Below are 26464 nucleotides of genomic sequence, written 5' to 3'. Positions count from 1 at the left end.
ATGTACTACTTCACTCTAAACCTTTAAAATGTCTTATTTTCCTAATAAACAATCTTTATTTCAAGATTATTCTAACCTACCTGGATTATTGTAACTCTTACTCTTCCTATTTTTGACAGACAAATCACCAGCCAGGAGTACCCATAATAATAGCATTTTCAGTCATCTCACAGGTCAATGGCACCCCTAACCTGGGCATCCCATTTTGAGATAGAGAAAGACAGAGTTTAAAGTGTTGCCAAAGTCATCCAGCCCAAAAGAGCTGAAGTTATTTAATAATTAGAATTATAGAACTAATTAGAATCACTAAAAGTTGGTTCAGTGATGAAATCATGAAAATATTCAAAAATTAACATCACTCTTTAAGTTGGCAGCATCAAGTTTGAAACTAAAGTGAGGAAGAGGTCTCATTCCCAGTGGCCTTATGGGATACCTGCAAGTAAATTTAACATATGTGTATGACCTTTGTAAAGAAAGCATCCAAACTTTGATATTCAAGATTCATACAAATTTACAAATATGTCATATTCCCAGAAAAATTAAAAGTGAAATATCACTTATTCCAAATTATGAAGTAATATAATCCCAGGGAAATTATTATATTTTCCTCAAGAATTGACTAAATTTTTCGTCTGATTTGCCAAAATAAACAGTTAAGAAAGTAGAATATATGTTGGAAAAATGAACAGTGTGCTAAGATTAACTACAGGTGAAAGCAAAAGTTACTAAAATACTATGGATTGTTTGCAAAAATAGACATTGATGAGTAGAATAACATGGAGCAGATTTAAATAGTGTAGAATAAAATATAGTGCCCTGAAATAAAGCCTGTTTAATATTTGAAAAAGGCAAAAATTATTTTTTAAAGAATTATGCTGTCACAGATTAGCAATTTTAAGAAATAGCATTTGAATATTTAGTTTATAACTAAGTCACAACCTATGCTAAAATAAATTTTAACTGACTAAAAGAGTTAAATGTTAAAACATTGTTTTTAGAAAACATACAAATAGAATAAAGGCTTTAATATTTGAAGAGGAACAATATCTCAAAATCTATAGAATTAGGTTATATAAATTTTAAAACTAATATACAACAAAAACTGCCACAAATAAGTAGGCAGGCTATGTGAAATATTTGCACCAAATAGGACAAATGATTAAGATCACTGTTATATAAAAAAGAAAACTTGACAGTAAACCAGAAATATGATAATCAGACTCAGTATAATATTCAACCTAATAAAAGTTGCAAATTTAAACCATCTTGAAGTTTCATTTGCTACCTATTCAATAAATAAAAACAAACTTGTATTTCAGATTTTTTATTTTTATGAAATATATTATTTACATCCTATTGTGAACAAGCAGTTTGGCTATTTATATTGAGAACTGTAAAAAGGGGATTCTGGAAATTTATCCCAAGAAAAGAATCATAAAGTTGGAGAATATCTCCACTTGTATAAAAATGTTTATTGTAGCATTATTTACTTACAATAGCAAAAAACTAGAATATATGGAAATGCAACAATAGGGAAGGTTTTATAAATTATGGCATACTCATATTTTGTAACAAGTAAAATCTGTAATGTCACATGGTATAGCAACACAGAAAAAATTATTCATTTGACAAGTATTTATTGAGTGCATATGCCAAGTAGTGAGCTTAAAGCACCAAGCAAGACAAATCAGGGTTCATGTATCATAAGATATAATCATAGGTGAAAGAAAATAGTACTATGTACCCTGAAATACTGGCTTTGTAAATTGTTCATTGTACAAGTGAACAGGCACAAAAGCAGCCTTACTTGTTGGGATAACAAGATTGTGAGGCGAGTCTTTTCTTTGGCTTATATGATATTTTGTGCGATTAAAAATAAAATCAATAAACCAGAACCAAGAGTGTCATCTGCATGCCAAGGTGATATGATAGACCTTAGTGTAAATGGGTTTTACTTCAGGGCTCTTTCTCTGCCTTTCTAAATGTGTGGCTGCTGTGGTTGCTCTTCAATGGCCCTCAAAGGACCTACAAATTTGCCTAGCATACATCTAATCATTCACAGCTGGGCAGACTGCAGCTCTGAGGTGTTAATGGTTTCTCTCTCCAGTTACTGCCCTGAAACCTTTTCCCTGTTGCAAAAGGTTAGCTTTCAGATACATAGTGTTAAAAGAAAGTATTGTAATCACAAAGCCCTACACGAAACTACATTGTGACTCCTGCCTGAACTGTAAGCTGCTGGTTTCATTGCTCTCACCACAGATTATTTCTTTACAATGAGGTGCAGCTAACACTGTTCACAGGTTTTTGAGATGTATGCAGGTGGATAATTTAGCAGAAGAATCTTGGAATCAACATATTCTTCTGACTTATTAGGGAAGCATGACGTGGTGGGCTGAATGCATGTGTAAAAGTTACTCTGTAAAGCCACTTTAATGCATGAAGCTTCCACCACAATATGTATGTATTTTTTCTTTTTTCTTTCCTTTTTTGAGACGGAGTCTCGCTCTGTTGCCCAGGCTGGAGTGCAGTGGCATGATCTCGACTCACTGCAACCTCTGCCTCCTGGGTTCAAACGATTCTCCTGCCTCAGCCTCCTGAGTAGCTGGGATTACAGGCACCCGCCACCATGCCCAGCTAATTTTTGTATTTTTGGTAGAGACGGGGTTTCACCATGTTGGCCAGGCTTGTCTTGAACTCCTGACCTCAGGTGATCCACCCGCCTTGGCCTCCCAAAGTACTGGGATTACAAGTGTGAGCCACCACGCCCAGCCAATAGTTGGATTTTTAAATAAGGCTGTTGCAGTCTGATAATCTTACTATTTTACATAATCTTCAATGTTGCTAGTATCAGTGACTTCAGAAGGCTGTAGGTAGTGGACTGAAAGCCCTAAACATTTCCTTAACTTTGGCATTTTGGGGACTAAAACTGCTTTATCATGACATTCCTCTGATTAGAATATATATGATCAAAGCATTTTTGTCATCTTGACTTTTTCTTCTCTTGGTTCGTCTTATGCACACACTAGACTGGAAGGGGAATGCTGTATTGGGAGCTCAGAACCCAAAAGGAAAGACAGGTGTTTGGATGTCTTTTGAGAAATTGATCTTAAACATAGGCATCCTAAGGAGTTAAGTTCCCTGCCTTCCTTACAGTAAAGAACTTCAGCATTCATTGAGTTAGCATGCTTTAGTAGGAACTTCAGCATTTAGTAAGCCCATGGTTTTCCCAGGCCACTGGGGCACCATATAAATTGTTACTATTTTATTGAGTTTAATAACCACAAGCCCTTCTTTTGTCTTACAATGAGTAAAGATGTTGGAAAGCAGCACAATCAATTAGGGATTTAAATCTGACTGTTAGACTCTAACATGATAGTGTAGAGGGTATGATTCTGATTTTCTGAAGCACATAGTTGAATTTAAGAAGAAACATTAACACACAGGAGGTGATTAAAGAACAATTAAATGGTAACCTGGATGCATTCTAAGTGTCATGATTACAGAGAATTTACATTTTATTATCTTTCTGTCAGTGAGTAATCACAGTATTATCACAGCACATTAAGGACCAGTTTACATTTATACTTGCAGTTTTTAATTTTTCCTCTTTGCCCTTTTTTGAGGTAGGGGGTGTTGGATTCCGAGATCCCTGGTAATTTGCCAGTTTCAGCTAGTCCGAATTTCAGATTTCAGCTGAATTATTTTTTGAATCAAGAGACCCAGAACTTCTGTACTTGGACACTAAACATACATGTCATAAATGAAAAGACAATACCCCTGCCCCAACCTTTCCTAACCTCTTCTTTTGGTAAATAATGGACCGCAGTGGGCTGCCTCTGCAGTAATTTCTTTTTTTTTTTTTTTTTTTTTTCTCTGTAGCCCGGGCTGGAGTGTAGTGGCCGGATCTCAGCTCACTGCAAGCTCCGCCTCCCGGGTTCACGCCATTCTCCTGCCTCAGCCTCCCGAGTAGCTGGGACTACAGGCGCCCGCCACCTCGCCCGGCTAGTTTTTTGTATTTTTTAGTAGAGATGGGGTTTCACGGTGTTCGCCAGGATGGTCTCGATCTCCTGACCTCGTGATCCGCCCATCTCGGCCTCCCAAAGTGCTGGGATTACAGGCTTGAGCCACCGCGCCCGGCCAGTAATTTCTTATTATGATTCCCACAAAGGACACTATTCTGTTCTTACCCTCAGTAGTGTTATTTTAGAGTTCAAGGAAAAGTAGGAAGGGGGAAGAACAAACAGGCTTTAATTTAAAAAGTCTTTTTTTTCCATCTATTACGTATTGAAATTCATGTTTAAGCTCATTTGTCTATTAAGAGGTCAACTTTCTTTTTTTTTTTTTTTTTTTTTGAGACGGAGTCTTGCCATATCGCCCAGGCTGGAGTGCAGTGGCACTATCTGGGCTCACTGCAAGCTCCGCCTCCTGGGTTCACGCCATTCTCCTGCCTCAGCCTCCCCAGTAGCTGGGACTACAGGTGTCTGCCACCATGCCCGGCTAATTTTTTGTATTTTTAGTAGAGGCGGGGTTTCACTGTGTTAGTCAGGATGATCTTGATCTTCTGACCTTGTGATCCGCCTGCCTCAGCCTTCCAAAGTGCTGGAATTACAGGCCTGAGCCACCGCGCTCAGCCAAGAGGTCAACTTTCATGATGTAAGGGGAGCGGCTAACAGTGTAACTTGGTCAACTCAGTTAAGCCAAGTTGCTGCTTAGTTATTGTATTGTTTGCCAAAAGCTATGTGACACATCTGTCACTTAAATTATTGCTAACAGTTTTTGAACATAGTATGTCTTTGTCTTTATGCTGGGCTCAGAAAAATGCTAAGAGGTAGTAAAATGAAGAGATTAACTTTTAATTTAAAATGCATTGATAGTTTCACAAAATTATGCAAAATCAGGATTTGCAGACAGTCAGATGTGGATTTGAGTCTAAGCTCTTCAACTCCCCATCATCTTAAGCAAAAATCTCAGAATCTCAGACTCATTTTCTTTCTCTCCAGAGGATGAGTTATAAGCAATACTAGTTTCACAAGCATTATTGTGAGGAGCAGTTATATATAATAGCGTCTCCAGTTGCATTGGGATTTCCTTCAATAGGATAAAGATTTATATTGGTAAATTCCTCCTTTATGTTTTTATGTCAAAGAGAGGATATGAGAAGTTGAGATGTCAATTAAGTGGATAGAATAGATTGATTTTGTCAAGATAAGTTATATATCCCATATATAATGTCCATTTTTTAAAAGGATTCCTCCAACCCTGGCCTCATTCCTAGATAATTTTCTTCCATTTTGTGAAGATAAGAGGTTCTTGTTTGCCAATAACCATTTTTACTGTATTCTGTGCTTTTTACAATGGGTTGTATATTTGTAACTATCTTTCAATGCAGATAATTAACCAATTCCCAGTTTTCTTTCAGGTAAATGTTGGAGATATAGTTGTAATAAAAGGCAAAGAGTATATACCTGCTGACACTGTACTTCTCTCATCAAGGTAGAGATGCCTACTGATGCTCAAACAGTGTAGAGGATGGTTTCTCTACCCTGCATTGACCTTGTGATTTCTCCAAGGAAATAAGGAATAAACGAAGAATTTAAAACCTCTCTAATAATTTTTATTTAAACATTTAAACAATTGATTGAACTTAAAGGGCTCTTTCATGTTTGCCATATAGAATAAGTGATAGGTACTATATTTTATCATTCAAATATAATTAAGAGTCTACTCTCCCTCTGAATCTATCCAGATCCTTTTGTGGGGATCATAATTCTTTTAAGATTTCCTGTCATTTATTTTATATCATACATGGATTGAGTTCTATTGATATTTTTATCTTTCAATTCTTGTTCATCATAAATCCCTGCAAAGTTTCTTGATTATTGTGATGGAATGGTACTAAAAAATGGATGAATGATTCTTTTTGCCATCATGACTTTTGAAATGCCATACTCTTCCAACAGAAAAGTACTTTGCTCTTTCTTTTAAGTTCTTTCACTTAATTTAAATTTTCCTTTTACTCATATTTTAGTCATGAATTAGTATTCAGTATGAATTAGTATTCATATGGCACTGTTACCCTTTAAAGAATGTGACTTTCAAATGGTTTTAGGTTTAAAAACTATAAACTAGTCCTATTTTAAATTAAGAAAAATTGTTTTTAATATTTTAGAGGTTGTTTATCATCATTTCCTTGGACAGTTTTATTTGTAAATCCACATATGAATATGGATGGTGTCCTTTTTTCAAAATCTATTTAATCAGGTCATCATTTAAAGTGATTCAATTCATCACAAGTTAGTGAAACTTAGCTGAACCAGTAAAAGTAATCTAGATATTTATAGAAGTAAGTCTATAACCAATTAAAGTAACTGCAGGTAGTTATATTTCTATATCTTTTTGTGTCATGTACCTATAGGTTTTTGTTTTCAGAAAAATTGATATAGATGTTTTCAAATCACCCTTTCTGTTCTTAGTTTCCTTTGCTTGTAACTTTATCAGGATAAATTTCTAAAACTGAGTGAAGCTAACCATCCATTCTTGGCGTCTTGAGAATTAGCTTGAGGGAGAGCTTATTGTCATTGTCTCAGGTTCTAGGTAGTATCTAGAGAGAGCTCTCCTTAGGGAGTGAAAAGCCGGGATTCTTATTCTGAGTTGGTGATTTTGAACCAACTGCTTAATCTCTCATGCCTTGGTTTCACATCTTTTATATTAAGATGGATTAAATGATCAAATTCTAATATTCCCCAATTCTTTTTGTTTACATTGATAAGCTTTAAGAGTACCCTACAGAATGGTGTCCATTCAGTTTTACTAAGTAAAAATGTGATGAATGTATTGGACAGTTGGCCGTCTGAATGTTTTACAGTCGTGTGCTGTATAACAGCATTTCGGTCAGTTACGAAACACATACACAACGGTGGTCCCATGAGATTATAATGGAGCAGAAAAACTCCTATTGCACAAATACTCACTATTGTGTCACTGTTTCTTTACACTATTCCGTACAGTAACATGCTGTACAGGTTTGTAGCCTAGGAGCAATCTGCTAGACCATATGGCCTACAGACTATACATCTAGGTTTGTATAGGTACCCTCTATGATGCTCGCACAGTGACAAAAATGCCTAACAATCCTTTCCTCAGAAGCTGCACCTGTCATTGTCACGTGACTGTATAAGCAAGTTCAAAATGATAGTAACACTTTCTAACAATTTGGGAAAGTATTGTTTTCCCGATTAAACACTTAGAGACATAATTATAGAATGAATCATATACACTGAACCATTAAATACAATTTTTATTTTTGACGCTCAAAAATGTGAAGATAGTCGACTATACTGCCCTGAATTTATACTTAATTTTAAGCTGGAAATTTTCAAAATCTTTGCTGTCTGATTCTATCCAATTTCAGAAACTCCCCAGAAAGCTACTTGTATTTCTTAAACTTTAGACCATTTTTACAGAACTTGTTTTATAAACATTAAAAACACTTACTGGTGGCTATGAATATCAGTTTATCAAAACAGTTTCTGTGTCTTAATATGGTCTCCCCAGTGATTAACTTCCTCCAAGATTATATTTTTAAAATATTATCTGATTCGTTGCTTTTTGTTATTGAGTAGAATTCAAAATAAAGGCTGTGCTGTTAGACATTTCAATCCAAGTAGCAGAATACCACCTTTCAGGATTTTTTTTTTCTCAAAGAGTTTTAGCATTACTTAGCTCCTTTGAATCTGCGTTAACCTCATGAAATAGGTAGTAGTGTTTAATCATTTAACAGAAAGAAAAATTTTGACTTTAGGTAATGATTAAGTCAGGGTTGGAATACTCCTAATCTGTCTTTACAGTGTCCACTGTCAAAAGAAGTACATGATGATTTTCACCTGCAAGTGAGCAACCACTTAGCAGTAAGAGTAAACAACTGTTTGTAATATTTTAATTTTCAATTTCTTTAATTTTTAATTACTAAGAGTGCATCTTCTGTGAGGTAGTTTGAAATTAAAGCATGAACATAGTTGAAAGTTACTGTGTTTCATAGGCTTTCATTTTGAAATGAAACAGATTTTAGCATTTAATAAATAATGAATACATTTATGTGTTAAGAAAGTATAAAGTAGAGTAAAATAACTCAAGCTGTTAATTCAAGTCAATATTCTTGGCATGTCTATTTCATACCCTCTCTGAAAAAATTTCTCTGAATTCAAAGGCTTACCCTTCCAAAACAATGCATTAATTGCTAAGTAACTCAAAAGGCTGCAGTTATGCCTTCTGACTTCCTAAGGCCTCTGTCTTTGCAGCTTGGCATTAAAGTTAATAAGATATTTATTTAATTAACTTTGAAAATATTTTGGAGTCAGAACGTTTTTAATAGTTGTTTTTTTTTTAAGTGGGGCAGGAACTAGTATACTTTTTTTTCAAAACCCTATCACAACCCTAAAAAATAATTTTCATCATTATTTCCTTCCTTTTTTGGTAATGACTAAGTCAGGGTTGGAATACTGTGGACATACAGTAGATGGCATGAGGTTGAGAAATTTGAGAAAGAAAAATCTAGAATATAATGTTCTCTATAAAATATGCTTTAATTTTATAAGCTTATGAGTAAACTTTTAAAAATTAAGTTTTTACACTAAAAATTTAAATTGGGCTTAAAAGCAAATAAATAACCCTCAAATACTAAATGTTTTCTTATGCTTCAGACCTGATCAAAATAAGTTTTGAAAAAAATGGCATTAAATGTTTTTATTAACATGTATTATTTTCTATAATAATTTCGAACTTTCTGTCTCTTTTGTCCATTTGTTTGTTTGTTTTTTTCTCTGTTCATTTTTTTTTTTGCCATTTTAATTATTTTATACTGGGACATGTAGGTGGCAGTAGGGGAGATAGTGAAAGTGACCAATGGGGAACATCTCCCAGCAGATCTCATCAGTCTGTCCTCAAGGTTAGAACCACTGAGTCGTATAGGATGCGTGTATGTGGGTCCTCACCGTAAACCAGAGAACAGTTGCACCCAAATATGGTTGAGTTCTGTGTCTCTTCCTTTAAAACACAAACTTTTTATACCGCTTGGTGATGGACAGATGTTTTAAAGGGATTTTGGAATACTATGTTGAGTGATGCTTGTCCTTCAGCTGGGCAGATTGAACTCCTGTTGTTATCAATAGGAGTCTAAGAGGCATGACAATGAAGGTAGATTTTAATTTCCTATGTACCATTAATATATATTCATATTTAATAACATGCCTAAGTACTAAGGCTTAATTTATTCTCTCCAGAATATTATTTTGAACAATGTTAAGCTTTTCATGAAACAGTCATTGAAAATTGATTAGATGATAAATATGTCTTATTCTTGTATTTTAAATTTTTCTGTAAGTTCTATAAAATCCTTCCAGCGATTGTGACTATAATTTGGGCTCATAGGGTTTATAGAGGACCCCCTGCACAAAGCTGGATGTTGCACATTTTGTACCGCATGCTTTGCGATCAACTTTTATCCCACTTGTATCTAGTGACAAAGTGCACGTTCCTGTGATCAATTTCAGCTGTCTACTAGTGTCTGTATTGTGATATGCATCTTGTTTCATTTTTCACTTACTAATCAAAAAGTCTGCTTTGCCTGTCTTGACTAGTTTGTGTTTTAGATGTCATCATAATTTGCTGAAATATTTATGATCTAGCATGATTCCTTATCTGAGACTTCTTGCTGCCTTTTCACAGCACTATTAAGAATTGCTTCAGTAACTGCTGTCTTAAGTGATTGTTGAGAATGTTCTCAATTTCGATGCATATTTTATTAGCCCAACTTCAAATAGAACTTAGCTATTTGAACTTCCTAACTTCCTAGCCATTTAAAGACCTAGATAAGTTACTTTATGAAAAAAAAAAAAAGTAGAATTAGAATGTTATTCTAATTGTCAGAATATGGAATCAACATTGTCATTTAGTATTTTCTTTGTCATCATGCTTCTATATTATCAGAAGATGTGTTTTATAAATTCATAAACTATGTTTCAAATGTATACGTAAGTAAATTACAAATTTGGAGCAATTTCCAGAGCCAAATTGCTATTGTGACAGTGATTTAAAAACTAAAATTTTGAATAAGTGATAGAGTGAAAATATAAATATTGAAGGACTTCATTTTTGGAAAAAGTAGCAGCTTTTATGAAAGAAAGCTCATAGAGTAAATTGAAGAACTTGCAGAGTTACTTTAAAATGAATCAGTAAAATATTTTTGATTAATGTCTGTGTGTTTAAGCAATTTTCACAAATCTTCGGGCCAAAGAATTAAGCTACATGCCCATTTCTGAAACTTGGAATAGTCTGTTTTGCACATGTACAGGTTGGAAGTTGATTAGAAAATTCCAGGTGTTTGTAATTTGTAAATTTTTTTTTTCTAGCTTTGAGTACACATGCTTATAAAGATTACATTTATAATACTTATGTGATATTAGTAAATTAGGCCTGTTATATAACCGGGCATTAATGAGATTAACTTTAGAATGCTTTTCTTTAGAATTGAGGATCAGACTGTACAGTTGGGCTACAAACTCACATGTCTGTAGTTGCTGGGCAGGTCAAATCAGCATGTGAAAAGGAAAGATAAGACAGTCTGGGCTGTGGTGGTGTGATAAAACTGGAGAACATGGACCCCTAATGCCAGCCACCACACAGCAGATTTTACTAAGACACACTGGTAGGGAACCCATGAAGTGTATGTTCTAGGTTCAGGTCAAGGAGCAATATGGCCTAGCTGACGGATTTTAGTTTTAGTTTTTACCGCTGTGAGAATCTCTTAAGCAACTTTAATAGGAGAGCAGGAGTGGAAAACAGAGGGAGAAAGCTATATATCCACTTTCATTGTAAAATTTGTTCATACTACTTTTTTTAAAATAACCTTAACATTTAAATATTATGGTTTATATGATCCTATTCATCATAGCTAAAGGGTAGTAAATGCAGGTTTGTAGAACTAGCAATCTGGAATTTTCTCATCAACCACTTTCTTAACCAATTTACATGTGTGCCATGAGCATGAAATCTCATGCGGTGTTTTTGAGCTAAAGATAAATCCAGACACAAAACTGCTTTACATTTCAGATACAGTCTGTGTTGTGTCTATGTGGATGAACAATTTAAATATGTGCAAATCTATTCATTTGCATTATCTTGAAGACCATTACTGATTGTTGTCAGGAAATTGCTTTTGGTCCTTCTGGCTGAAAAGCTAATCCATGAGTTGTCATGCATGGGTTCTGCCTCACAGCATCTTGCTGTTAGAATGAAAATCATCAAGAAGCTAGGTAACTATTACTTTGTCTAGAATGAAAGGCTTCAGTGAGTCTAAGCATTTAAATAAGTTGTTGTTATGCTTTTCTTCCCCCACTAAATCTTTGTGCTTCTCAACTCCAAACTACAGTGAGCCCCAAGCCATGTGCTACATTGAAACATCCAACTTAGATGGTGAAACAAACTTGAAAATTAGGCAGGTAAGATCTGATACAAGTATATAGAATCACTGCTCTTTTATTACATGGAATTAAGGCTTCTTTCTTTGTGTTATTGTCTTGAAGTAATCTGTCCTATTGCAAATATGTTCCCATGGAACCACAACGAAGATGTTTTATAAACTGGTATTGTTAAGTATTATGGAAAACTCCTATGTATTTGGGTAAATGTGGTCTGTCTCATAGATACTATTTGTAATATTTTTAATTATGTAATAGCTAACACTCAGATAATAGTAGTTCTAAGGCTTTGATATGTTTTAACTTTTTCCTATTCACCTGGTTCAAATTATAATATGACTTCGCCATGTTAAAAAGCTGTACACGGCTGGGCACAGTGGCTCACATATGTAATCATAGTTTGGGAGGCCAAGGCAGGCGGATCACGAGGTCAGGAGTTTGAGACCAGCCTGACCAACATGGTGAAACCCTGTCTCTACAAAAAGTAGCCAGACATGGTGGCACACACCTGTAATCCCAGCTACTCAGGAGGCTGAGCCAGGAGAATTGCTTGAACCCGAGAGGCAGAGGTTGTAGTGAGCCGAGATGATGCCACTGCACTCCAGCCTGGGCAACAAAGTGAGACTCCGTCTCAAAAAAAAAAAAAAAAAAAAAAGAACAAAAAAATGTGTACAAGAAGCTCCCGTAACACAAGTTTACCTACATAAGCTCCATTGTACACCCCTGAACCTAAAATAAAAGTTTTGTAAAAAGTCATACTTTCTATTGCCGTTCAAAAACTCTCATCTTGGGGAATAGTTTACATTTCTATATTTACTTTTCATATCATCTCAAGCAAAAACAACTGTAAAGTTTTTAAAGTTTTAAGAGGGACTCTAAAAGTGTATGCCCTTGGTTTCTAGATGAAGGATGAAAATGACATTTGGGAGGGTCGGGATGTGTTGGAGCTAGATCATCACAGAGGGCCTGGACCCAGACTGCCACTGTGTGAGGGCCCTGCTCAGTGGCAGCTGCTTCTGGTTGGCCAGAGGGAAACCCTGTTTTGGAGTTTCCTTTCTCAGTGGAATAAAAAGAAACAATGCTATGTTCTTTGAACACAAATTCCATCTATTTTTCATCTTTTTTAGTTTCTGAAGACAGACTGTATAGTGCTAAATATTACTTTTATTTTCAGAAGCAAATGGTGCTTTGGGGACTGACTTCAAATTATCTTTGCAGACTAGCTTATAGTCTCTTAAACATATTTAAGAACTCTCATAAAGGTGCCCTATTCTTGTGCTTAAAACCTGTGCTCAAGTCAGGGAGGAAGGTAACTCTTAATTATGATTTGACAGAGTAAGGGAGAATTGCTTATAAAAATAATGAGATCCCTTAGATCTCAAGACTTGGATGAATTCAAAATTCCTCCTCTTTGCCCAGATACAACTTATTTAATATACTTTTTGCTTATTTAAAAATTCCAAACAGGGCTTACCAGCAACGTCAGATATCAAAGACATTGACAGTTTGATGAGGATTTCTGGCAGAATAGAGTGTGAAAGTCCAAACAGACATCTCTACGATTTTGTTGGAAACATAAGGCTTGATGGACATGGGTATGTAAAATCAGTCTTCATAAAAACACAGAATCCATTGTGTCATAGTGTATTTCTGTGTCATCCAAGTCTGGATACGTATTATTTTCTTGTGTGCTAAGTTTGAGTACTCAAAACCCTTTTTAAAGCATTTATATTCTACCCTGAGTCCTTCTGTGAAGATGTTGAATCTTATCCATTCGTGTAGTATGGCTGATGACTTCCCAGATTTCCTGCCAATCTGGCAGGAGGATATTTTCAGAGATATTCCAAGCTTCTGGGACATTGTTTCGTGGGTAAACAATGGGAGTAAGAATTACCTGTGGCTTATTCTTTGGCCAAAATACTCATGTTATAGGCTTAACTATTCAATCTGCATGGCCTGGATCCTTTCCTGTGATCTTGAGATGCTTCAAGGAGCTCAGGCTCTACCTTCAAAGGGTCTGTTGTACTGGATAATTTATTGTCTTCTCCATGAAATTTCAAATGCTCTTTCTAGCCTGTGTTATTGATTATAGTCATCTCATCTCTTTTTGTTACCTGCTTCCTGCCTCTCTTGTTTCTCCTCTTCTACCCCTTTCCTCATTCATTCAACCAGTACATATTAAGCACCTAGAAGCCAAGCAAGTTACAGGTGTTAAGGGGGCAACAGTGAACAAAGCAAATAAATATTCCTGGCCTTAAGCCTTAGTCTGTTCAGGCTGTTGTAACAAAATATCTTAGACTGAGTAATTTATGAATGACAGTAATTTATTGCTCACAGTTCTGGAAACTAGGAAGTCCAAAATCAAGGTACTAGAAGATTCAGTGTCTGCTGGGGGCCTGTTTCTCATAGGTGTCACCCAGTATGTGTCTTCACATGGCGGAGGCCCTCAGACCTCTTTTATAAGGGCATGAATTCCATTCCCAAAGGCCCCACCTTCTAATACCACCACTTTGGGAATTCGGTTTCAACATGTGAATTTTGAGGAGACACAAACGTTCATTCAGACCATAGCACCTTGTGAGCTTACTTTGTTGCAGTAAGGTAATGGAAAACATACAAACAATAAGATGAGAAATAAGAAAATTTTATACTATGTTAGAAAGTGATAAATACTTTGGGAAAAAATTAGCACAGCATAAGGAAGATTGGGTGTCTTTGGAAGGGAACAACTTTGTGTCAGGGTGGTCACAGTTAGCCTCATTGAAAAGGTAACGTTTGAGCAGTGATGAGTGGGAGGTGAGGAAGTTTGCCTTTTGACTATCTGGAGGGAGATGATTCCAGATGGAAGGAGTAGTCAGTGTAAATTATTAGTTCTATCATTACATGACCTTCAAGTGGAAAAGTGCCTGGAATAATTGTGGAATGTTAGGGCAGTGTGGTTGCAGTGCTGTGATCCACGAAGAGAGTAATAGAAGAAGGGCCTAAAGAAAATAGAGGGCCAGATCCTATGGGCTTTGTAGGCCATTGTGACAATGTTACTCTGAGTGAAATGGGAATTCATTGGAGGATTTTGAGGAAGAAAGATCAGCAGTTCAGTTTTGGAATTTATAAGTTTGTCTGGTCCAAACAGAGATGTCCAGGAGGCTGTTGAATATATATCTGAAGTTTGGGACAGAAGTCTGGGTTCATGTGATATATTTGGAAGTAGGTGGCATAGATATTTAAAGCTATGAGGATGGAAGAAATCACTGAGAATGAAAAGGTATAGACAGAAAACCAAAGAGACCCAAGAACTATCCTAAGACTCTCCAACGTTATGTTGGGAAAAGCAAGGGCACTAGTGAAAGAGATGGAGACCAAGTTTATAGGATGGTAACCGAGGGAGTGAAGAAACCATACCAAGGCAGAAGGACCAAAACTGAGTCTGACATTGCTGATGGTCAAGTACAATGAGACTGACCACTAACATAATTACATTTAGAAAGTGAAGATCATTGAAACTGATTAGAACAGGTGCCTGATGATAGTAAGTTTGAGAAAATGGAAGAAGAGGAGTTGAAAATAGCAAGTATGGACTTCTTTTTCAATGAGTTTTGTTGCAAAGAGAGCAAAGAAATGAGGCAGAAACTGGCAGAAAAGGTGAAGTGTTTCCTGCTTCCCTTCTCCCCTCTTATCTCCTCCATTCCCTTCTTTCCCTGCTTCCTCTACTTTATGGTATACCTTATCTCCCAGGCATTTGTAGTGGCTAAATGTTGGCTAAATATACTAGTTCAACTCACCAGCCCGAGAGAATGTTTTTGGTGTTTTCATTATTTTGTAATTGCATGATTAGAGTGTTTGAATTCTAAAGGACATTTAAAGTATACCCTGAACTGTCATCTTCATTCAGCTCCTCCAAAAGCTTTCCTGTAATCCTTGAAGTAATTACATGTTGTTCTAAAATTTGCACAGAGTGATCGCTCCGTGAACATATGGTGAAAGACTAATGATAGACTTGGCCATTTATGCCAGTATTGTTTCTATAGTCTGACATTCCTAACTGGCCAGCTTCCATGTCTTAACAGTTTTCTGTCAAATTGATGCTGAGCAAATCTATGCCGTGAAGGAGAAACTTTGTATGATGGTGCCAAGATTCAGGGTACAAAGAGAATTTATATAATATGCTGTATTTCATATGAAAGGTAGAAACAGATTTTTCAAGACCTTTGTATCTGTAGCACATTTGGGGTTTACAGTGATTACCCAAAGCTCTTGGAGACCCTTTGGAATGAGTATACTTTATTTCCTTTAAGGATGAGGGTCATAGTCTAATGCCAGAAGCCTTGGAACACCAGCTGTGATGAAAACTAACTAATTCTTCTTGAGTCCTTGTAACTGAAAAGTGATATGTTTTGCTTTTGAAGAGTTTGTATCTAATTCCAGTCAATCCACACCACCAATGCTGAGGTGACAGTTGCCATATTATACCCCATTGGCTGGGTAAGGAACAATTGTCTCATTTGTGTCCCAGAGCATAGTCCAGCTTCCCAAGAAGTTATTGGAAACCCACTTTAGGCCCAAGGCCCCTTTCAACTCTGAAATGCACCCCTAATCTTGAGATACACACTGGAGGGGTTTCCTTCCAGGTATGTCCTAAAGGCATGCTATTGTACATAACGAATGAGAGTTGCAGTTGCTTTGTTCTTTCTCTAAATTGGAATATAGTATTTCCTAAGGATTCATTCAAGTGCTGTTGTTACCTGCCCATCTGGATTGATTTAACTGTGTCAGTAGAATTTGTGTAGCTCCTGAATGTCCGAGGCCCAAGCTGCTACTAGCCTTCCAAGCCTACTGGGCCAGAGCAGCTCACCAGAAATGAAGACCTCAGCCTCGCTTTGCCTCCGCTTACAAGGAAGTTCTGTGTTGTCTGTAGACTTTCCTTGTGGAATTGTTTCCTTCTTTTTCCAGAATTTTTAAATATATTTCCTTTATATTTGACATTTTTTCTCTTATTAAAATGAAGACTTGGTAATAGTAATCCATGACCCATTAAAATGTATGCATTACATTTTCCTCAAGAACTCCAGTATATCTGTGGTGACTTTGTTCCTTCTTATGTCCCTGTGTGAGTTGTATCACCCAATAACCTACCATAGTGGGTAGCCTTGTGAAAAATCCACAAAAATACCACCTTGGACCTTATTCATGAAAAATGTGGTTTAAATGATAGGGAATGAACAGCTCGAAAATGCTTACTGTTCTTTGAAATTTATTCACAATTCTTGGGGAACCAATCTTCAAATACTATAAAAATGAATGTTCTAGAGGTTTTAAGTACAGGGACTTGTCTGTAGGGAGTCAGGGCTGGCAATGCAAATAAGTGGTGAGAGCTGTGTATTTATCTTAGGAATTTTTTTTGGCCCTTTATTATGCACAAAGCTATTTTTAATTTGGGTGGGATGCGGGGGTGGGAGGAGAGGGAGAGAGAGAGGGAGAGAGAGAGTGTGTGTGTGTGTGTGTGTGTGTGTGTGTGTGTGTGGTGGGGCTGAGGTGGGCAGACAAATTCCTTAGCCCCATCACTTCCTAACACTTTTAGAAACCTAAATGGACTTATTAATTTAGGAAAAGTTATAAATACGTGTGTAAATTAGCCTCTGAATTCCAAAACATTACCTACTGTTTTGGTTAATGTATTAGTTTGCTCAGGCTGCGTAACAAAACACTATAGACTTGGTGGCTTTAATGATGGAAATTTATTTTTCTCACTTTTCCGAAGGCTAAACATCTGAGATCAGAGTACCTGCATGATTGGGTTCTGGTGAGGGTCATCTTCCTGGCTGGCAAAAGGCCCCTTCTTGCTGTGTCCTCACAAGGACAAAAGCAAACTCCTCAAATGTCTTTTTATGAGGGCATTAATCTCTTCATGAGGACCCAACCCTCATGACCTCTTCTATATCACATTACCTTCTGAAGGGTCATCTTCAGATACCATTATATTAGGGGTAAGAACTTCAACATGTGAATAGTGGAGGGACACAGTGCAGTCCATAGCAGATAGTGAAGTTACAGAAAATGACTGGCTTGGTGTGAAGGAAAAACAACTTAAATACTTGTGTTGTTGCTGTTTAAGAAAATTATTTGTATTGGAGGGAAATTACTTTCTAAAAATTAAATATGAGAAGGGTTATTTTAATAATGGGAACATTTGTAACTATATGGTGACTAGAGTTCTTAAGCATTTTAGAAAATACTGTTTCTAATGTCAACATAATCTGTCCTAGCACTGTTCCACTGGGAGCAGATCAGATTCTTCTTCGAGGAGCTCAGTTGAGAAATACACAGTGGGTTCATGGAATAGTTGTCTACACTGGACATGACACCAAGCTGATGCAGGTGGGATTTATCTCTATGAAACCTTTTGAACCTAAGGCTTTTGTGAGTGTGTGATTTATAGATCTCAGTGCAGTGGTCCCAAACATAGGAGACCATCTGTCACAGATTCCTGATCCAACCCTATATATTCAGAATCTGGTCCTCCTGTGAGTGGGACCTTGAAATTACTTCCCTATAAGAATGGCTCACTGCACACAGGAATACTGGAAGGTTCACCAGAGATTATACGTGAACTCTCAAGAATTTTGTGTATGGGTCTATGGCAGCATTTACTAACTATTATACTGATTATTACAGGTTGTCTATGTCAGGATAAGTGATCTGCATTAAAATATGTGTCTTGTAATTTTAATGTAATAGTCATTTTTAAATTTCTATCTTTTTAATAAAATTTTTTAGAAATTTGAATCAAATGACCATTTTTCATAGCATTTATACGCAAGGCTGTTTTTGCCATCAGCTTTAATTCTTGCATTGATCTTCACACCTGCCTACAGTTGCTCCGTCTTTATGTTACACCATCAATATTCAATAGTTAGATGGGTGTGGAAAACAGTTTTAAGAAACTAAATGAAAATCTGCTCTCAGAGCTAATGCCTTTCTACCTTGTACAGGCGTGAAGGTATTATCAATAGGCAAGCGAGATTGCTGTTAGTGATTCCTCCCCTAGGCATTTTATAAATTCTATAAATCTTCATTTTATATTGATTATGACATTTAATTTTCTGTCCGGTGGATTTTTTGCTTGGCACAGGTCTACATAACCGTTTGAATCATCAAATACAACTGAGGAAACTTGCCTCTGTTATTCTTTATAGCCAGGACTACTTAAATTGCTGCTGCATTCAGTAAAACAATTGCTAAATGCCACCAGAAATTTGAAAGCTGGAGATACTTTAAATGTTGCCTTCATATGTTGAAATTTCCAGGTGCCTGTTTGGGTGTGGGGGCATGGGCTGCCTCGTCTGCCTCTCTTCCTGAACGGAAACACTAACTAAATGTTTCTAGACTACCCTCTTTGTTTACATAGTCAAGTAATGCATTATTCATCTTACCTGCCACAATGCAAAAGCTATTTTTGCAAAAGGGATATAATTTCCTTCTCCTCTTCTTTCTTATAGTTTACTTCCTAGAAAAAGGCCTGGGTGGTGTAGTGGCCTTGAAAAAAAGAGGTGGTTAAGCATTGGCACCTTATTACATTTGTCATGGGTTTCGCATAATTTTCAAGTATCCACCCACAACTAGATATGGAGTTGTGACTTTGTCATCCTCAACAGAATACTAAGTATACATTGCTAAATCATTGATGTACATTTTTTATTACTCATCTTGTTTCTTTTTACAGAATTCAACAAGTCCACCACTTAAGCTCTCAAATGTGGAACGGATTACAAATGTACAAATTTTGATTTTATTTTGTATCTTAATTGCCATGTCTCTTGTCTGTTCTGTGGGCTCAGCCATTTGGAATCGAAGGCATTCTGGAAAAGACTGGTATCTCAATCTAAACTGTAAGCAATCAAGTGCTTACTGCACTTTTTTAGATTAAAACGTATTTGTTTCACAATTGATCTTGATTTACTTTATGGAATTTCCTATTGTTTCTAAAAAGAAGACCTTGTTGCCAAGATAGCTGGACGTTTGATCTTTGTTTTTCAATGAGATTTCTAACAAGTGTAAGTAAAATTTGGGAATCCTAAAATTTCAGAATCCTTAAAAACATAATGATAACTCTGTAGTGGTATGAAATGTTCACGGAGTATAGTCATTTATGATATACATCAATGAAAACTATTCCTTAAAAATATTTTTAACATAGATGGTTAACTGCATGGTAAAGAAAGTAGATTGACCATGTGTGGATATAATAAAACATAATATATTTAAATATATGTTGTGTATATTTATAAATATATAAAATATTTAAATATATTTAAATATAATATAAATATTTAAATTTTAAAATTTAAATAAAAGCGCCAAAAAGTGGTTTATATGGTTTAAAAATGTTTAAACCAAATGTACTTTCATTTGAACTCAGTAATGTGGTAAGTCCTATATTAAATGTTATCATAGAGACAGTGCTAGTAAATAGTTTGCCTTTAGAACATTTATCCTTTTATTATTGTGGTATTAATGTACAACTCCTGGATATTTCTGTGAAATGAGTTTACATTTTTATTTCATGAGTACTTAGCCAATAAAGACTTAACTTCCAAAAGTGTGAAAGCAAATTCTAGTAAAGTCATATAGCAAAAACTGGTATTTTTAAAGTTTTTTTATTACATTGATTTATCTTTGCTGCAGTTACAAGTTGTTTTTATAGTTTCTGATTTATTATTTCAATATCAGAGCTGCTACTGCCATCAGTCTGTTTCTTTGTATACTTTACAATTGTATCTGGTATAGCTGTTTTATTTTCATTATTGAGGAAGAAGAGTATAATGTACCTAGGAGAATAATTTACCTAGTACTGGATAGTACTCATATAGTTTGGATTGTTTTTGCTGCTGCTGTCTTGATTGTTTGCTCTTAAAGCATGCCTTAAGTTGGAAATACTTTTAAGAGTTTATATATAAGTGACTCTACCCAATGGAGATTTTATATTTATAAACCCTCAGTGCTCTCTCTAATATCTCTAAACTTTGTGTTTGGAAGAGGATTTGCAATATTTGACAGTCCTTTCACTGTCTTAGTACTTTTATACCGCTCTTACCTGGATTAACAATATATTGAACACAAGTAATGCAATTCTGTCTTGAAGGATGTACTTGAGAATTAGGATAGATTATCAGCAAAGTGTTCCTCCCAAATTATCAAATAAGCTACGTAATATGGAAAACTTGTATTATGCTAATTTGGGGTCAGTGCAAATAAAATATAAAACTGTAAATGACATTCTTCCTGCCTCTCCCAACAGATGGTGGCGCTAATAATTTTGGACTGAATTTCTTGACCTTCATCATCCTTTTCAACAATCTGATTCCTATCAGCTTGTTGGTTACACTAGAAGTTGTGAAATTTACCCAAGCATACTTCATAAATTGGGTAAATATGAATTATGATTGTCATCACCCTACAAAATAATTTTGTCCTTAGGATGTTTTGATATCTCAGGAGAAAAAAGGTTTTAATTATATCTACCGTTTCTTGACTACAGCATCAGATTTTTGAACCTAATTTGTTGCAAAGTTCCTCATCTCAGAATCACGCAAGTTTACAGACCAGACATTGTGGGGAAAATAGATCTCTAGTTCAGGAAACCTATTTTAGAATACATAGTGGTCATGGGAGATGGAGAACGATGAGTTTGGAGTTAAATATGTGAATTGTGATTCTAGTATTATAATTTACTAGGTGTATCAACTTTCTCAAGTCACTTCTTTTGAAACTTATTTTCTTGAACACAGACATAGGGGTAATATGCCTTACCTACATCTCACAGTGGTTTTATGGACTAAGGAATCTCTTGACATAGCAAAGACCTTCATAAATAATCAAGCACTATGCAAATAATACTGTAATTGTTACTGATATCAACCAGATTATTATGTTATACCATGTTATTTTCCACACTGTAAACAATTTTAGCTTCACTCAAATTTTTATTGATAATTTTCTTCTTGGATATTGTTAAATATTGGAAAAATATTGGACATCTATTTTCTAAATATTTTTAAATGTGGTCTTACAGTTTTATCAAAGCTAAAATTAATGCATTTATATAAATTAAATCTGTGGGCCTAATCTGCCAGAAAATTTAATTTTTCTTTTATTTTGAGAAACTCTGTGTTATTTTTGATGTTCCTTTCTTTTTCAATCATTGCAAAGTCTTTCAATATAAACAATATTAGAATTTTTAAAAATATAACTGATAACTATTGTAACTGCTTAGTATCTTCTTGTAGCGAATATTCTGCCTAAACTGTCAATCTCTTAAATCATTGGCAAGAAGTCAGTGTAATTTAGAAATCTAAAATGAGCTGCAGGTGTAGCTCTCTTCATGCAGGAGATAGATGGCTGAAAACTTATATAATAGGATATGTACAAATATAAGTAAGACTTACTGAAGTTTCTTATAGCAGTAATAGGGTAACTCATTGTGAGGATCACATAAGTAAGCTAGGTAATCACTTTATTGTTTCCATTTTCAAAAATAGTATTTTTCAAACAATTATATAATTTTAGTGTTGGATTAACCCAGCAGGCTTATGCTTTCAACCACCTTTCTAATATACAGAGATTTTATAACATCTGACAGAATGCTGACTTTCGAGCCTTCTTTTACAAGGCAACTTTCTTGTGTGAAAATGAGATTATAACTGTCTTCCTTTGATTCTGGTTCTTCGCAGTGGGTCTATTATGAAAGTGCTTAATCTTGTTTCTGAATGATAGTCTTGCAAAATATCTGAACTCAGCTATCATGCCAGTTTATCCTATCTTTTCCTTTCTAATTAAACATTCCCCGTCGTCTTCTGTTGTCCTTCAGTTCATATGACTTCCAGATTAATCTCTATTCTGATCACTTTCTCTTCTGAATGAAGGCCCAGTTGGTTAATATCTCTCTTCAAACATGGCACATAAAACTCAATAGCCTATTTCAGAAGTGATGTGTATCCGTTCAGAATACAGAGATGGGAGAGACGGGCTTTAAATTTTGGCCTTTTCATTTGATGTGAAAATTTGTGAACTACAGCCCTGACTTGTTAATAAAATAGCCTACTATAGAAGATATTTATTTTGTAGGATAATATAGTCAAGTCTCATAATTACTGGGCAAAAGGCAAGTACAAATGAGTACAAAAACTATACATTTTTATGTTTTGAGAAGTGCATTTTGTTTTTCCTTCTTGACCCAGAAAGCACAACCAGACAGAATCTCTTGGGTACTTTTTCCAGGGGTGTGAAGACCTAATTATTTGAGCAGTGTTTAGTTGCTGAGTTCTAGCTCACATTACTAAATACTTGCCTTGTGTCAGACACAGTAGGAAGCACTTTGTGTGGTGTCTTTTAATCCTTACGATAGTTCATTTATATAGAAAATGGTGGAATGATAGTAAACCTAGATTGCATGCTTCATAGACAGGCTGTAAGTACCATACTGTTCTGCCCTTACTGTGGAATATGATAGTCTATATTGAATACTTTTCAGAAAAATTGAATTAAATGGTATAGGGATGACAAGAAATTAGTGCTTACATATAGTTCATCAAACAGTGACTTATTGAAGTATGAATATACCAATTGTTTTCTTTTAAAATTTCACCCAATTCCTTATTACCAGTTGTATTCAATGATTTACTTAATTTTTTTTTAAAGGATCTTGACATGCACTATGAACCCACAGACACTGCTGCCATGGCTCGAACATCTAATCTGAATGAGGAACTTGGCCAGGTAAACTCAATTTATTGTTGATTATGTGTTGAATTAAAAAGTCAGATTTGGTGTGGTATCTGTCATGTATGATAACTTCAGATGAATGGACAGCTTTTAATTTTCCACTATTCGAATAATACATTTGTTAGAGCCTGATGAACAATTCTCATTTTTAGTAAATCAATTTTTAAAAACACTGTCTAAAGCAGATTTTGCTCTCAAGGTAAAGCACTCCAAGAGCTTAGAGATGTCCCTCGGTATATAGTCTAGCTAGTATGCAACATATTGGCTCTTTTCAAGTTATAAACGTAGTTTTCGAATTTTTCATACCTTTCAAGCAGGAAGGGAGGAAAAGTTCATCAAGGAAGCTATGTGAGTCTAGTCAATAGGAATGTTAGATTTATAATTCATACTATATTCACATGTGTATATTTGTAATCCATTTACATATTCTAGCTAAAAAAGGTTTTCTTTTTTTGTATCGTTGCCATATTCCAACTTACACTTTACAAATCGCATATAGTCCAGAATTATTCTTATTGCTTACCAATTCAGATGTTGCATGAAGTTAGTTGTGCAAGCTATTATAAATTCTACAGTTGACTGTTGCATTGAGAAATGCTGATAGATGTTTCAGTGCTCTATAAATGTTAAGTAGTGGTAGTGGCACTTTCTAGTGGAAATTCAGACCATACTGAGGCATATGTTTATATAATTTAGTTGTCTAGTATGGTGATAGTGTTTAGTATTCATATGTGAAAAGATTCATTTGTAAAATACTTTTTAAAAAGCTGAATATATTCCTTGATGAATGTGCAGAAAGTAATCCCTTAGTAATATTCATTGTGCCCCTGCAATGTTAATAAAAAGCATGAGAATTTTTTTTTCTCTATAAAAGACTGGCATATTTTGAAATATTAATGAGAAATTTTAAACTTTTTTAGGTTAAATACATATTTTCTGACAAAACTGGTACTCTAACATGCAATGTAATGCAGTTTAAGAAGTGCACCATAGCGGGAGTTGCTTATGGGTGAGTTTTTCCCTTTAATTAGGCTATGAAATACATGTTTAATTAGTGCTAAGAGTTTGGTACATTTGGGAGTTTTTATTAGGGGAGGGTGTGGGTTTTTTGGGTTTTTTTTAGTCTAAAAAGCAGCTGTTGTAATTTTAGGACACATGTATATTTCGCATTTGTAGTTTGGCATTGTTTTCATTTGGGATGACATGAGGCGGGTGCTCTGCCCAATGGTATCTTCAGTGTTTAGTGTTGCTGAAAGTCTCTCTCTTGCCCTGGTAATAAGGAACAAACGTATTTCCCTTTACACTACTATAAATCAGAGTATAGCTTGGATCTGGTAAGGACAGATAATCAGGCCTTGGGCAGTTTTCAAGTTAAAATAGTGACAGTTACCCTTTTTGATACTTTTTTTTTCTTCTATCATCTCTCCTTTTTGCAGTCATAGAGCAATCTAGAATTCTGATGATGGAAAGGAGGTAGAGACGTGAAACTCTTGAATCTGGAGGATAATTAATATAATCAGAAACTTTTATCAGGCTGTTAATGTTCTTTAGAATATGCTTGTTGAGCACCCATTTAATGTATTTCTTATTTCCAGGTATGCTTACAAGCTGTTCCATAGCCTTCTCTTTAAAATATTTTATAGCGTAATGTGAGAAAATTAATTTCTACATTTCCTAGAAAAGACATCAAAAGGTGAAACACTCTCCTGGTTGGTTGACATTGGCCTGTTGTCAAACTTGCCAATTATCCTTATCTACCTACAAGTGAGACTAGTAAATATCAATCTCCTACTTATACAAGCATGGACACCACTTCTTGGTTTTCTGGCTTGCACCCACTCTTCCCCACTCACTCTGAGCAGTCAGCCAGTGACAAAGAGTGTTACATTTTGAAAATGCCTTAGTTAAAATTATAAATAAGTAACTATTTCATGAAAAATCCCAAAAGTGTGTGGTTGTTCCTAGACATCCTTGTTCTTTGGGTTCTGAGAGCTTGACTAAAAATGACTAAACTATATGTATAAATGAGGTTAAAAAGACAGTTGATTGAGTGGCTTTTTCACACTGTAAAGACAGGCTGTTGATTTAAGAAGCATGCTTACTGTTTATGGGCTGGGTGCTGTTTTTCATCTTTATCTGAAGATGTCCTCATTTCCTTAGATTAAAGAGGCTCACCTGGCTCTTCCACCCTCCCCCAACAAATTGCTACTGGAGCAGGAGAGTTGCAGCCACACTTTTTGACATCTTGTGCTTATATATTCAACCCACAGTCATCCCAGTAGAGAACATGGAAGTCTATTGCAATTCTAGAGTTTGTCACGTTGTCAGATTTATGGTGATTTTTTTACACAAATTATGTATTCATTTATAACTAGTATTTCCACAGTGACCTGTTGAATAATTGGCATTGTTTTTTACTTTGTATGATTTTTAATTCAGTAAGCAGGTTCATCAAATTAGTAATCATTGATTGTGAAATTATCAGAACAGAAAGCTAAAATCAGATCTAGCCTCTCTTTTCTTCTGCATTTTATCAGGTTTTCTCTTATTCTTGGAAGAGGTACTTAAACGCTCCTAGGCAGTAGTTCTAAAGAGCAGTGCTCTTCTGTGTCTGTTTCAATGATGTCATCATTAACAACTGTTATAGGATGGGTCTGAGCTTAGTATTGTCGTTCAGATTAAATTGCCTCTTGAGCAATTTGCCTCACAGTGAAGTGAATTACCTCTTGAGGAAATATTTCTTAATACTGAGGTGCAGTCATAAGCCATGAGTTCTGGCTTTGTCTAGAATTGACCATGTAATCCTAGAAAATTTATTTTCAGATATTTCCTACTCTTTAAGATGTGGATAGTGAGACCAAACCATTTATAAGCTCCTTTTCCAGATATGAAATCTAACATAGGCCGGGCGCGGTGGCTCAAGCCTGTAATCCCAGCACTTTGGGAGGCCGAGACGGGCGGATCACGAGGTCAGGAGATCGAGACCATCCTGGCTAACACGGTGAAACCCCGTCTCTACTAAAAAAAAATACAAAAAACTAGCCGGGCGAGGTGGCGGGCACCTGTAGTCCCAGCTACTCGGGAGGCTGAGGCAGGAGAATGGCGTGAACCCAGGAGGCGGAGCTTGCAGTGAGCTGAGATCCGGCCACTGCACTCCCGCCTGGGCCACAGAGCGAGACTCCGTCTCAAAAAAAAAAAAAAAAAAAAAAAAAAAA

At 35.6% G+C, this 26464-nt stretch overlaps 1 protein-coding gene across 2 annotated transcripts in view; it reads left to right on the top strand.

The window, feature by feature from the left end:
- Positions 1 to 26464, top strand: part of ATP8A1 (ATPase phospholipid transporting 8A1) — a 268521-nt gene that overhangs the window by 65740 nt on the left and 176317 nt on the right. The window contains exons 7-14 of one of the 2 annotated variants that reach the window (XM_025386297.1): positions 8871 to 8944; positions 11426 to 11495; positions 12942 to 13069; positions 17735 to 17846; positions 19192 to 19357; positions 20767 to 20894; positions 23166 to 23243; positions 24170 to 24258. In XM_025386297.1, the coding sequence (XP_025242082.1) occupies positions 8871 to 8944; positions 11426 to 11495; positions 12942 to 13069; positions 17735 to 17846; positions 19192 to 19357; positions 20767 to 20894; positions 23166 to 23243; positions 24170 to 24258 (845 nt within the window). Of the gene's footprint in view, positions 1 to 5419; positions 5494 to 8870; positions 8945 to 11425; positions 11496 to 12941; positions 13070 to 17734; positions 17847 to 19191; positions 19358 to 20766; positions 20895 to 23165; positions 23244 to 24169; positions 24259 to 26464 lie in introns of both variants that reach the window. The other variant, XM_025386299.1, reaches the window with a different exon arrangement.

This window comes from Theropithecus gelada, chromosome 5, assembly GCF_003255815.1.
Source record: "Theropithecus gelada isolate Dixy chromosome 5, Tgel_1.0, whole genome shotgun sequence".
Taxonomy (NCBI): Eukaryota; Metazoa; Chordata; class Mammalia; order Primates; family Cercopithecidae; genus Theropithecus; species Theropithecus gelada.
This window is presented reverse-complemented; position numbering and strand designations above follow the sequence as displayed.